General features: G+C 37.6%; 1 protein-coding gene across 9 annotated transcripts in view; it reads left to right on the top strand.

Moving 5' to 3' along the window:
- Positions 1-14,247, top strand: part of ERC2 (ELKS/RAB6-interacting/CAST family member 2) — a 923,200-nt gene that overhangs the window by 315,097 nt on the left and 593,856 nt on the right. For all 9 annotated transcript variants that reach the window (XM_045051699.1, XM_045051677.1, XM_045051694.1 and 6 more), the window contains one exon: positions 8,434-8,601. In XM_045051699.1, the coding sequence (XP_044907634.1) occupies positions 8,434-8,601 (168 nt within the window). The remainder of the gene's footprint in view (positions 1-8,433; positions 8,602-14,247) is intronic.

Here is a 14,247-nt window from a genome sequence, read left to right as displayed (position 1 = left end):
TTTATTTATACTCAGCTCTTATTATATGGGAGACAGCGCGCGCGAGAGAAATGGAACTTACTTTTATTGCAGGTAAAAATGATAACAGAATCAGGATTCATTAAATTATAAAGAAAAAACTGTGTTTCATGTACTGTATATATCTGGTCAGTGCCACCATCTGTTCACACATACTCAGAGCAAATTGATAATCAATCACAAGTCCCTCTCAGTGAATCTTTAAGCATAGTCAGAATCCTTCTCATGACTGCCAGTCACTACTAAATCTTTAAATTTGGAAAGCAAGATGAAACCTATTTGTCTGCTGATCTAGTCTGATTTCATCCTGCAAATGAAACTCCATCTCAACCTTTCTAGTGAATTGCACAGCCTGAACAATTACAAAGGTAGGGGTCTTATTTCTTTGTATACCCCCACTTCATTCATTCTTAACAGTTATTGTCAGTAGCTTGGTTCTTGTTTATGCAAGTTTTAATTGCTGAAAAGAACAAAAAGTGCTGGATGAAATGTATTTTCAAAAGATAAATTTAAAAATGTACTTATGAACTGTAAAGTTAGGAAGAATCTCAAGGGTCAAAACTAAGCCAGAGCAGAGGGCTGGAGTGATAATAGAGCACTGGTTCTATCTTCTTGTTGGCATTTGCTAGATATGTGAACTTGAGCATTAATTTCCACAGTCATGGGGCACTGAAGGAAAAAGACAGAAGCCTGGGTCTGTTCAAGAGGAAGAGCCAAGTAGGAATTCCGCTACCACATTAAACTGGGATCCCAGACAGCCACACTCTTAGTACAAGGGTAAACTAAAAACCTCCCCACCGTATGTTTCTTCCACCTAGACTAGGAGAATCCAGGGAAAATAATCTATTTTAAAACTTTGAACAAAGTGAAAGGTAAAAAAAACTAGTTTTAAGAATCCATAACCACAGATAGCCCTTGCACCAACATACAATGTGAGGTGATCCAAAAACTTCGAGTAGAGAACGGAGTTTAAAGGGGTCCTTGGTTGATAGTGCCCCAGGTATCGGCAGAGACAAATGCTCTGAAGGCCCACATGTTCAACTTAGACCTCAAAGTTTTTCTCCAGATAAGAGTCCAAGAAACGAGCACACAGTAAAAATCTTTTAAAAATCACAAAGTTTGAAAACAAACAAAAAAAGCTACCATAATTGATAGCTGGTAGAAAGAACAAACAGTAGAATCAGAAGGCAAGGACTTCAGAAGTGGGAGTTTTAAGATAAACACTATGAAATAAGCATGTTTAATATGTTTAAACAAATAACACAGGTGATTAAAAATATGAATAAGGGGAAAGAAACTATAAAGATATCAAGCACAAATTTATAAAGGACTTAACAAACTCAACACCCCAAAAACCAAATAATTCAGTGAAGAAATGGGCAAAAGACATGAATAGACACTTTTCCAAAGAAGACATCCAGATGGCTAACAGACACATGAAGAAATGCTCAACATCAGTCATCATCAGGGAAATACAAATTAAAACCACAATGAGATACCACCTCACTCCAGTCAGAATGGCTAAAATTAACAACTCAGGCAACAACAGATGTTGGCAAGGATGTGAAGAAAGGAGGTCTCTTTTGCACTGCTGGTGGGAATGCAAACTGGTGCAGCCACTCTGGAAAACAGTATGGAGGTTCCTCAAAAAATTAAAAATAGAAGTACCCTATGACCCAGCAATTGCACTACTAGGTATTTATACAAGGGGTACAGGTGTGCTCATTTGAAGGGGCACATGCACCCCAGTGTTTATAGGAGCACTATTGACAATAGCCAAACTGTGGAAAGAGCCCAAATGTCCATCGACAGATGAGTGGATAAAGAGATATGGTGTGTGTGTGTGTGTGTGTGTGTGTGTGTGTGTGTACACACACACACACAATGGAGTATTACTTGGCCATCAGAAATAGTTAAATCTTGCCATTTGCAACTACGTAGGTGGAACTAGAGTGAAATTGGAGAAAGACAAATATCATATGACTTCACTCATATGAGGACTTTAAGATACAAAAAGATGAACATAAGGGAAGGGAAGTAAAAATAATATAAAAACAAGGAGGGGGACAAAACCTAAGAGACTCTTAAATACGGAGAACAAACTGAGGATTGTTGGAGGGGTTGTGGGTGGAGGGGTGGGCTAAATGGGTAAGGGGCATTAAGGAAGACATTTGTTGGGAGGAACGTTGGGTGTTATACATAGGGGATGAATCACTGGAATCTACTGAAATCATTGTTGCACTGTATGCTAATTAACTTGGATGTAAATTAAAAAAAAAAAAAGAGAACCAAAGAATGTCTAGAAATAGGAAAATATAAAAATGGAAATTTGAAAGTTTAATAAATCGGTTCAACTGCGGAATGATCATAGCAGAAAAGACATTTAATGAGCTAGAAAACAGAGTAGTATAAAGTAAATAAAAGATAAAAAGGTGAAATACATTGAAGATAAATTAAGATACATAGAAGACAGAATAAACAGGTTTGGCATCTGTCTAATCAGAGTTCTAGAGGAAAAGAGAGATGGAGTAGGGACAAAATCACTACACAGAAGCCATATTTGAAGAGTGGAAAGCTGAGAATTTTCCAAAACTAATGATAGATACAAGTCCATAAATTCAGGACTCTTTGAGTACCCCAAAGAGGAAAAGAAATCTGCCCATTTACATAAAATCTCAGAAGCAAAGAAAATGTTTTAAAAAGCCGTTAGAGGGATGCCTGGGTGGCTCAATCGGTTGAGGGTCCGACATCGGCTCAGGTCATAATCTTGCAGTTCATGAGCTTGAGCCCCACGTTGAGCTCTGTGCTGACAGCTTGGAGCCTGGAGCCTGCTTTGGATTCTGTGTCTCCTTGTTTCTCTCTCTCCCCTTCCCCACTTACATTGTCTGTCTCTCTCTCTCAAAATTAAACATTAAAAAAATTAAAAAGCAGTTAGAACATTTGTCCAAAGTAGATATATGAATGGCTAATAAGTATATGAAAAGATGCTTAATATCATTAGTCATTAGAGAAATCAAAACCACGATGACATATTACTTCATACCCACTGGAATGGCTATAAGTAAAAAGATAGACTAACAAGTTTTGGTGAGAGTATGAAGAAATTAGAACCTTCATATATTGGTAGTGGGGATGTGAAATGGTGCAGTCATTTTGGAAAACAGTTTAGAAGTTCCTCAGAATGCTAAACATACAGTTATCATATGGCCTAGAAGTTCCACACCTATATATATGTACACAAGAGAAATAAAAACATATGTCCACACAGACTTGCATATGAATGTTCTTAGAAGCATTATCCATAGTAGCCAGAACATGGAAACAATGTGAGTGTCCCTCAACTGGTGAATGGATAGACAAAATGTGGCATATTCATTCAGTGTAGTATTACTCAACAATAAAAAAGAATGAAGTACAGGTACATACTACAATATGAATGAACCTTGAAATGTCATGCTATGTGAGAGAAGACAGTCACAAAATACATATATTACAAGATTCCATTTATGTAAAATTCCCAGGATAGGCTAATTCATAGAAACAGAAAGTATATTACTAGTTGCTTAGGGCTGGGGGTAGAGAGTGGGGAATATGGAGAGTGACTTCTAATTGTTACGAGGTTTCTTTTTGGAATGAAGAAAATGCACTAAAGTTTGATTATGATGATGATTGCACAATTCTGCGAATACACTAAAAACCATCAACTCTGTGACTTAAGTGGTTGAATTGTATGGTATATAAATTATATTTCAATAAGACTATTTTAAAAAGCAGCTAATGGAAAAAAGTCCCATTACCTGTAAAGGATTGAATTTGGAGTGATAGCTTGACTTCTTAAAAGCTTATGTTAGCCAGAAGATGGCTGAGAGAAAAAAATATCACTTAACCTAGAAAATTACTTTTAATGCTCAGCAACAATATTGAAAAAAGAATGATGTATTTTTAGACAAAAAAATTGAGTTTGCCACCAAAAAAATCCCACTAAAAGAAATTTAAATGATTCGTTTCAGGTATAAGGAGATTTCTAACAGAACATCTGATATGAAGGAATAATATTGAACAAACATAGTGACAAATGTGGTAAATCTAAATAAACATGGACTGTAAAGAAAGTAATGATGACGGGCGTCTGGGTGGTTCAGTCGGTTAAGCATCCGACTTTGGCTCAGGTCATGATCTTGTGGTTTGTGGCTCTAGCCCGTGTCAGGCTCTGTGCTTATAGCTCAGAGCCTGAAGCCTGCTTTAGATTCGGTGTCTCCCTCTCTCTCTGCCCCTCCCCTGCTTGCATGCTGCTTCTCTCTCTCAAAAATAAATAAACATAAAAAATTTTTTAAAAAAAAGTAATGATGAGTTAAAAACAAAACAGGAAAGAACTAAAATACAGCAATAACGTGTATGTCAAGGGGATGGTGGCTGAACTGAAAGTGTCTCAAGATCCTTATATTTTTCTGAAAGAAAGTAAGCATAGATTGACTTTAGACTTAGGTAAGTTAAAAATGTAAGCAAGCTATAATTTCTAGGGTAATAACTTAAAGGTTAGAAATAAACGAAATAAAATAAATATAAATAAAGGTTATAAGTCTTAAATGAGTAGAGGCAAAAAAAATAGGATAAAAAAATCTTTCAAAAGGCAAGAACGAAAAGAAGAGAAATAGAAATGGCAATATGTTTAGAAAGCACAAGGTAGGTGGTTGAAATAAATCACGTATGTCTGTAATGGTAATAAATGCTCCATTTAATTTTATAAGAGAGGATAAAAGAATATGGATATATGCTATTTGCAAGAGACATCTACAACATAAAGTTAATGATATTGAAAATGAAAAAAGACACATTAGCCAAATATTAACTGTGACAAAGGTGTTACAGACTTTAAGGCAAAGAAACCATTTTTGAGCCAATGATTATAGACTTGCACTCAACAATTTTTGGATACATATTGTTTTCTAGCACACAGTGCACAAAATACATTTATGATAAATGACCGCATACTCTGTCATAAAGCAAGATAACACTAATTTCAAATGATTAGTGTATTAGAGACCTTGTTCTCTATTCACAAAGCAAAGCAAGCAAGAAAAAACACAAAGATAACTAGGAAACATCCATGTATTTGTTGAGTAAGAAGCATAATTATTTGTGAGTTGAAGAATAATATATATGGAGATCAGAAAATATTTAGGACTGAGCAACAATATCAATATTATGTATCAAACTTGGGGCGCCTGGGTGGCTCAGTCGGTTGAGCGTCCGACTTCGGCTTGGGTCATGATCTCACAGTCTGTGAGTCTGAGCCCTGCATCGGGCTCTGTGCTGACAGCTCAGAGCCCGGGGCCTGTTTCAGATTCTGTGTCTCCCTCTCTCTCTGACCCTCCCCCATTCATGCTCTGTCTCTCTCTGTCTCAAAAATTAATAAACGTTAAAAAAAAATTAAAAAAAATATTATGTATCAAACTAGTGGGATCAAGCTAAAGTGATACTGACAGGGAAATTTACAGTCTTAAGATGTATTTGGAAAGAAAAAGTGAAAGTTAGATAAGTATCTAACTTAGAAAATTATGAAAAGAAAATAGAATAAATCCAAAAAAGTAGTAGGAAAGAAATAATTAAAAAATAAAAGAAGAAATTAATGAAATAGAAAATAAGAATGTTAGGGGCGCCTGGGTGGCTCAGTCGGTTAAGCGTCCGACTTCGGCTCAGGTCATGATCTCGCAGTCCGTGAGTTCGAGCCCCGCATCGGACTCTGTGCTGACAGCTCAGAGCCTGGAGCCTGTTTCAGATTCTGTGTCTCCCTCTCTCTCTGACCCTCCCCCGTTCATGCTCTGTCTCTCCCTGTCTCAAAAATAAAATGTTAAAAAAATTAAAAAAAAAAGAAAATAAGAATGTTAGACGACGAACACAGCCAAAATTGACTCTTTGAAGAGATTATTTAACATGACATGCCTCTGCTGAGACTCATCAAGAAAAAGAGAGTAAAACTAAAGAGTATTAGGATGAAGAAGACAGTCATAGATACCATAGATATCAAAAGATAAGTGGTTTTATGAAAATTTCCTGCTAGGTAAAGGTGAGTATTTAGATAAAATGAAAAATTCTTAGGAGAAAAAAGTTATCAGAATTGATTCAAATAATTAGAAACATGAATATTCCTTTAACCACTAATGATGGATGAAGTAAGTAATGGTCTTTGGAGAAAGAAAATGCCAGCTTTAGCTGATTTTACTGTTGATTTCTAATAACACTAATGGGAAGATTTTAATTACACAAAACATTTCAGAACACATTAAAAAAAAGGAGCACTCTAAGTTGGTACTAAAACCTGACAAGTACAGCACAAAATGGGAAAATTACAAACCAGTCTTATCCATAAACATAGATGAAAGATCCTGACAAAATAGCAAGCTGAATCCAGTAACATATAAAAAATACAGTACATTATGACTAAGTGGAGTTATTCATAGTTGTGCAAAGAGAGCTGAGTATTTTAAAAATCCATTAGTGTAATTCATTACAATAACATATTAAAGGTGAAAAGTGTGATAAATCATGAGATGCAGAATAAAATGTTTATTAATATTAAACATTCCTTAATGATTAAAAAAAAACAACTCTTGGCAAAGTTGTAATAAAAGGGAACTTTCTGAAACTTAAGAGCGCCTATAAAAAGCTAAAACAAACATCAAACTTAATGATGAAACATTGAAATTCTTCCCTTTAAGACCAAGAACAAGATGAAGGAGCCACAATTTCTACCAGGCCTCTCTGTCTTTCGGCCTGGCCGGTCCATGTGTCTGGTATGGGCTTCTTCACAGCTTGGTGGTCAGGGGGGCAGTTAGACATCTAACATGGTGGCCAGCTTCCAGCTGCCCGTCCTCCTATAGACAAGGTCCAGAACAGGCATGCTGACACTTTGGCTGCATCTAGCTGTTGAAGTAAGCCACAGTTTAGCCCAGGTTCAAGAGTAGGGTAAACAGACTCTACCTCTAGTTGTGAGGAGCAGCGTGTGTGGACAAGTGACAGTCATCTTTGGAGATCATTTACCACAACTCTGTCAGGCTGGCACAAATGTAAATGTCTGGTGACATAAGACATCGGCGAAGATGTGGCATGACTGGCACACTTACACACTGCTTGGGACCCTGAAAGTGAATATAACAGCTTTGGTAAACATTTTGGTGTTCCCCAGTGAAGTTAAGGATGTGCATACTATGTAGTCCAGCAATTTAACTCCTAGATTATTTTTGCTACATATACCAGGTAATATATATAAGAATGTTCAGAATAGCACTTTTTGTTTTAACAAAAAAACCTGGAAACAAACCAAAATGTCTATTAATAGCAGAATGGGCAAATGAATTGTGGTGAAGTCTTACAGTGGAATTCAGTGAAAATGAACAAATTTCATGTACAATAACATGATTTAATCTTCAGGACGTATGATTGAGTAGAAAAAAGCAAAGTACTAAAAAGAAATACACAGAACAAATAAAGTTGAAATGTAAAAAAAAATATATGGTAAAAAGATAAGCAAGAAAATGACAAACACAAAATCGAGGGTGATAATTATTTCTGAAGGAGATAGAAATGGGTTGGGACACAGGTAATTCTAATGATCTTTTTGCTGAATTGAATGATGGATGTTTCTTGTATTATTTTTCCTTATACTTTACATCATTTTATGTTATTTTGTATCTTGTCAGTATTTAATATAAACAAAAAATCTTTAATGCTTACTTTTTTGGAGGGGGGTAAGAATTCTTTTTTGTCAAACGATGCCCTTGAATGATCATTTCCACTGTGGAATGGCAGAGAAGGACCAGGGTATGTCTTGGGTTAATTACCTTCATTAGCAATCTGTTGACCCTTCTGAGGATAATGGTGAATAGTATATGTGATTTCATGGGTACGTCTGTTCAGGAAGCCGCCATTCCACTGTGAAGCTTTGTTCTGAGTGGGGTTGATGGTAGAAGACAGTCTGCTGACCTTACCTTTCTATTTTCTGTACTCTACGCCATCTTTACAGAGCCTCTCCAGACCTGTAAGAACTTCCAAAGCCATCTTTTTGGTTTTTTTTTTAATGTTTATTTATTTTTGAGAAAGCTCATGCCGGGGAGGGGCAGACAGAAGGGGACAGAGGATCCCAAGTGGGCTCTGCTCTGACAGCAGTGAGCCTGATGTGGGGCTCAAACTCATGAACCGTGAGATCATGACCTGAGCTAAAGGTGGACACTAAACCGACTGAACCACCAAGGTGCCCCCCCCCTCCACCAAGGCCATTTTTAAGCAAACTCATGGCTTGCCTTGTTGGAGTAATGATCGCTGACTATTGAAAATTAAGAGACATCGGTAGTTCTCAAATGTAAAGAATAGGAACTGTGGCTTCTAATTTCTTGCAATTTTGTTGCTGTTTCACAGATTGATCAGCTGAAGCAGGAGCTTTCAAAGAAGGAGTCAGAACTTCTTGCCTTACAAACAAAGCTTGAAACTCTTAGCAATCAAAATTCAGATTGCAAGCAACACATTGAAGTGCTTAAAGAGTCGCTTACTGCCAAAGAACAGAGGGCTGCCATCCTTCAGACTGAGGTAAGGCACTGTTTCATGATGCCAGGCACCAGACGTTGAGTTGATAGAAAACGTCCTACCTGGACAGCTTTCTTTAGAAGATCCAAACCTTTGAGGCCAGATTTGTTTTGGATGTCAGATATTCCGGGGATTTTAGAAAGGTAAGACCCATTGCATGTATCCTAGATTGCATAAAACTCCCAGTGGGGATATAGTAACACCTTGTAAACAAACACATGACTATATCTGCAGAGAAAAAATTCCGCATACTAAAGTAAGATAAATTAAGACTGTGTAAGTAGCATGCTGTCAGTTCATGTCTGATTGTGCCACCAAAAGAGTTTGCTTCACTCTGGGATTTTTTTTTTTCATTTTTTTCAGAGTTTTTTGGATTTGGGAACCACAAATAAATCATTGGATCTAGAATGGTTTTATCAAAAATCATAAAAAAGTCAGAATGTCATCTGCCTTACTTACTGTGTGTCTGTATAGGTTCCCCGTCCTGGCACCCATGATTCCAGGGGTTTGTTACTTCCTAAAGGGTATCTTTACTTTTCAAGATTCTTTTACTCATTGAAGAAAGTCGATTTTTGTATGAGTTTCTTGAAAGAAATGTTGGTTTAAGTTTTGTGCAGTGGCAGTATCTAAGCCAATGAGGTTTTTCCGAGGTGCACTTATTGCTAATTGGCAAGAAGTGCTGGTTTGTTATTTCTTATTCAAACTTAGAAGAAAGCCTAATATAAGTTACTGTCCTATTTCCTTGCTTCTCCTCATTGTATTATATCTTTGGGCCTGCTAAGATAGGCAAAACACAAGCTAGTTACTATGTAAATAAAACAGTTGCCAGAAAATAAATTATTGCATGTGGGCAATAGCAAAGAATGCGATGAATCTCCCTGATGTTTTCTGTTGAGGCAGTATGTTAAGTGGATTACTGTAGGAGAAGGCAATCTAATTGAGTTACATGTTCTCTCTTGAACTCTTTAAGCTGTGTTTTTGTACATATATGCTTTTGGGTCTGTGGGGAGGTTTAGATTTTCCTTAGAAATAATATGGCCATGGAGTAGGCCTGTGCCCTCAGTCAGGGTGCAGCAGAGTGTCCAGAGGTGAAAGGAAACAACTTCCAGATTGGATAGGCCTTGGCATGGACCTGACTCAGCCCCTATGCACTTGACATTGGCTAATAGGCAGTTATTTGATTGCTGCAAACCAAAATGATCATTTTGGCCTCAGTGAGGTAGATATCTCACATTTAAGAAAATCATTTTCAGTTTTATATAGTTTTATTGTGAATTTGAAAGCACGGATACTTTATTTTGCAAGGCAAACATTTGAACTATGCCATAAATTGGAAGACAGCTTGTATCTCGTTTGAGGAGGCTGCAGTGAATAGTATCTAGAACTGTGCTAATACTGTAGCCACTAGTCACATGTGGCCATTCAAATTTAATTGAGATTCAGTAAGATTTAAAATGTAGTTTCTTAGCACATTAGCTAGCGGTAGCACACTAGCCATACTTCAAGTATTTAATAGTCACATGTGACTACTGACTAGTGAATGAGAAAGCACAGCTATAGAACATTTCTGCTATCTAGCACTTGTCTAAATAGGGGTTAAAAACTATGGCTTGTGGGACAAATCTTGCCTTATACCTGTCTTTGTAAATAAAGTTTTATTAGAACATAGCTGCAACCTGTCATCTACGTGTTGTCTTTAGCTGCTTTTGTGCATTAACAGAACGATTTAATAGCGACAGAGATCATCTGGCCCTTAAAACTGAAAATATTTACTCTCTGGCCCTGTACAGGAAAAGTTTCCTAAGCCCTGGCATTGTGATTTTGTAGGAAGAGGGTTGAGTGGGAGTTGGAATGCCTGGCTGGTCCTCTCTCTAGCAGTTGTACTCTGAACAGGGCCAGATTGTTTGCTGACCCCTGTTGTAGAACGGGGGTCCAGTTTTGTTTTCACAGTGGTTATTCACAACACACAGTTGTGTTGGGTTGGGGAAATACCAGCATTACTAATAAAGTTAGTGTAATTCTGTTGCTGTGTATTAGGTGGAAGGAAATTTGAGAAGCAAGGCAGTCTGCTGTGGTATTACTCAAACAGGGAGTCAGGCTTCTTGATGGTTCCTTTTCAGCAGGAAAGAAAGAAAAGTCAGCTCAGAAAGGCTCACTACCTCCCTCTCACTACCTTGCACAGATGAGTGCCATATCCTCTGGCCTCTTTCCCTTTTCTTATACTCTCCTCAGTATTTTACTCCTCTCAAATTAATGTAGTCCAAATTAGACCTATACATTTTTCATGAAAAAGACAGTGGTGACATTAGGATAGCTTCTGTCCCATGCTCAATAATTAAAATGACCCAATAAAGAGATGGTGCTTTGAAGTAGAAAAAATTATTCTCAATGTGCAGAGAAAGAAGATTTTCTGGTTTCCTGCTTTGAAGTTGGGTGTGTGAGATTAATGATTTTATCAGCTGAAACATCCAAGGAAATTTCTTTTGCCTTTTTTCTTCCTTTAAAATCTTTGTAAATGGAAATGGAGAAAGTTATCTAATGATGTCCATCTCTAAGGGGAAGCAATTTAGGTTGAAATTAGCTCTAATTGTTGGATCATAAGCAAAGGATTTTTGCCAACAGGGTAAAGTACATTAAAGTGATTTTCCTGCTTCTTGGAGAAACAGACAGAAATAAGTCTCCCTACCTAACTGGTGGTGAGTTAGTGGGCAAGTACTCAGTGAATGAGATATGTTCTGTTTCATTACACCCTACAATGAAAGACCTGAGTTTACACTCATATGAGAGGTATGGTGCTTGTTCTTGGAGGAGGTTATATGTGATTGTTCCTTCCAATTAGATTCCTGGGTCATTCCTAAAAGCTCTTGCCAAAACAGAAGAGGGCTGTCTCTAGAATGGGAAGAGCCTTGCTGGTTTATCTGGAAAATCTGTGCCATCAACTAGCCAGTTGGCTACTCTTAGAATATGATATAAAGGACAGATGCCACTGGCTTAAAGGTTCATCTCTGCAAGGACGGCTTTTGCTACCAGGGGGTTTGCGTTTAGGAGGTAGTAGAATGAAGGGTAGGAGGCAAGTTGTCTGGGTTTGCGGCTATGTGGCTTGGCTCCTGGGTTGGTTTGTTTTAACTTGTATAAATGCCCAGACGCTCTTTGACATGTGTGCAATTAATCAATGGAATAATAATTACATGCACACAGATATATACCACATAGCTTGTAATATAACATTTTACCTTTTTAAACCGGCTTCAAAGGACCCCAAAGCCAAGTTTCTTGTTTTGCTACTTCCCTTGATGTTTTCTATGTACCAACTTACCTCCATCTGCCAACATATTAATTCCATGGCAGTAGAGATAATAGTGAATGGGCTTTTTTAGCACCTTATTTTTCTGTATTTCAGTGATACTTACCAACATATTCATAAGGAGAAGAAAGGCCTAGCTATTATTCTATGATCTGAAGTAAAGTGTGTGAAGAACAGAGCATTTAGAAGCAGGAGATGTGTGGACATGCCTTCGCCCCCCCCCCCCCCATTTAATAACTTGTCTGAGCCTCTATGCCTTGATTTATGAAATGGCAGTCACTGTGCCAGCATGATGCATCTATGTGAAAAGTGCTTTGACTCTAGTAAAGGGTTCTAGCTATAAATTGTGTTGATTACCATCATTACTGTTATTATTATTACTATTGTAAGTCAGGGATGTTTGGGGAATACCCTACCTCACTTCTTTTTTTTTTTAATGTTTATTTATTTTTGAGAGAAGGACAGAGACAGAGTATGAGTGGGGAAGGGGCCTAGAGAGAAGGGGACACAGAATCCGAAGCAGGCTCTAGGCTCTGAGCCATCAGCACAGAGCCCAACGCGGGGCTCGAACCCATGAACCAGGAGATCATGACCTGAACTGAAGTCGGACGCTTAACCAACTGAGCCACCCAGGTGCCTCCCATCTCACTTCGTTAATCATGGGTTCTCTGTGTTCTGCCTCAGTGGGTCTCTTTTGAATTTGTGGTTGCATTTACCAAGCCACAACTTTTATATTTTAATTGGGTCACTTTTTTATGTCTTAGAGTGATACAGAGAAATGAAGGTACTATGAAAGTGCCATCTATTTTGTTCTATCCCCAAGTTAAGAGACTTCCTTCTGTTTTCCGGCAGGTAACACTTTTCCCCAGCCCGGCATGATTTCCTAACTGCCAGGCCTGGCAAGTCTTTTGCATGTTTTCTGGAAGATGTGTTATATGACAGTGGCATATTATGCTTGCTTTTGTACTCATTTCTGTTCCGAATAGGTCAGGGAAGAGTTCTACTTGTTTAAAAGTAGACACTTCAGAACCTATTAGCAGGTATGTAGGGATTTTGCGTTCACAAAGGCAAGGGAAGGGGCAATATATCCAGATTAGGTTAGTGGCAGCTCCATAGAAGAGCCCATAACATTTTTGTGTTTGTTTTTTTAAATGTAATCAGTATAGAAGAGAACTTCATGCAATCTATAGGCTCTCTCATCAGAAAAATTTACCTTGGCACATATACGTTTATATTCACATGCAATCATGTATATAATTTTAGGTAGTTTACAGATGCCCTGAAGCATTTCCAAGAATTTCACATTAAAGATCTCTCCCTGTCCTATAGATTCTGTGCATTTTTTCACTCAACACATAAGTTTTGAATGACTGGATATGGTTCTTGCTTTTATCCAGCCAACACTTTGTTTGGTATATGGATATATGATAGAGAACTGATTTATACTACCATAAATACTCAGTGATTTCATTGTCACTGGTTGATGATATTCCACACAAAATCTTAATTGGACTTCATCTTCCTTCTACTGTTTAAAAGCATATAAATAAAGGAAGGAAAGAAGACAAACAGAAATAAATGTTCAGTATCTTTGAAGATTAAAGTATGTAAGCTGTATGAAAGGTCCATTTATATCTCATATAATTGAAGGCTAATGTTGCTAAGGTGATTATTGGATAATGTTAAGGTTTTATGTTTTGATTAAAGCTGGTCCTCTATGAGTCCACACTCAAGCAAATTGACTTTCCTTGAGAAAGGGAATGGTATTTATGGGGTTACAAACACTGCTGGATTGATTATTTCATGAGTTACTGCATCTACTTAGAAGTGCTTCAGTCTGCTGTACTTCAGACAGATGCTTCCCTCGACTTGCCTAAATGAAGCATCATTTGATAATATTTTATAGAGCATCCATCATGTGCAAGGTGTTGGACAAGGTGGGACCCATAATCTCATGACCTTTGGTGTTGGACTTCTTTAATTTCATTGCTCAAATGGCTGTTGAGTGTCTTGTGGCTACTAGATTGAGTTTTAGGAACTATAGCTAAATGTTCCCCATGTGATACTTTATTTATTTTTATTTTTTTAAAGTTTGTTTATTTACTTTGAGAGAGGGAGAGAGAGAGGGAACATTGGAAAGGGGCAGAGAGAGGGAAAAAGAATCCTAAGTAGGCTCAGCACAGTCAGTGTGGAGCCCGATGCAGGGCTTGAACTTAAGAATCCCTAGATCATGACCCGAGCTGAAATTAAGAGTCAGATGATCAACCAACTAAGCCACCCAGATGTTCCTCCCATGTGGTACTTATTTTAAACTTGACTTACAACTTGTGAGGTTGGTATTATTG

This window comes from Felis catus, chromosome A2 (assembly GCF_018350175.1).
Source record: "Felis catus isolate Fca126 chromosome A2, F.catus_Fca126_mat1.0, whole genome shotgun sequence".
NCBI classification, from domain to species: Eukaryota; Metazoa; Chordata; class Mammalia; order Carnivora; family Felidae; genus Felis; species Felis catus.
This window is presented reverse-complemented; position numbering and strand designations above follow the sequence as displayed.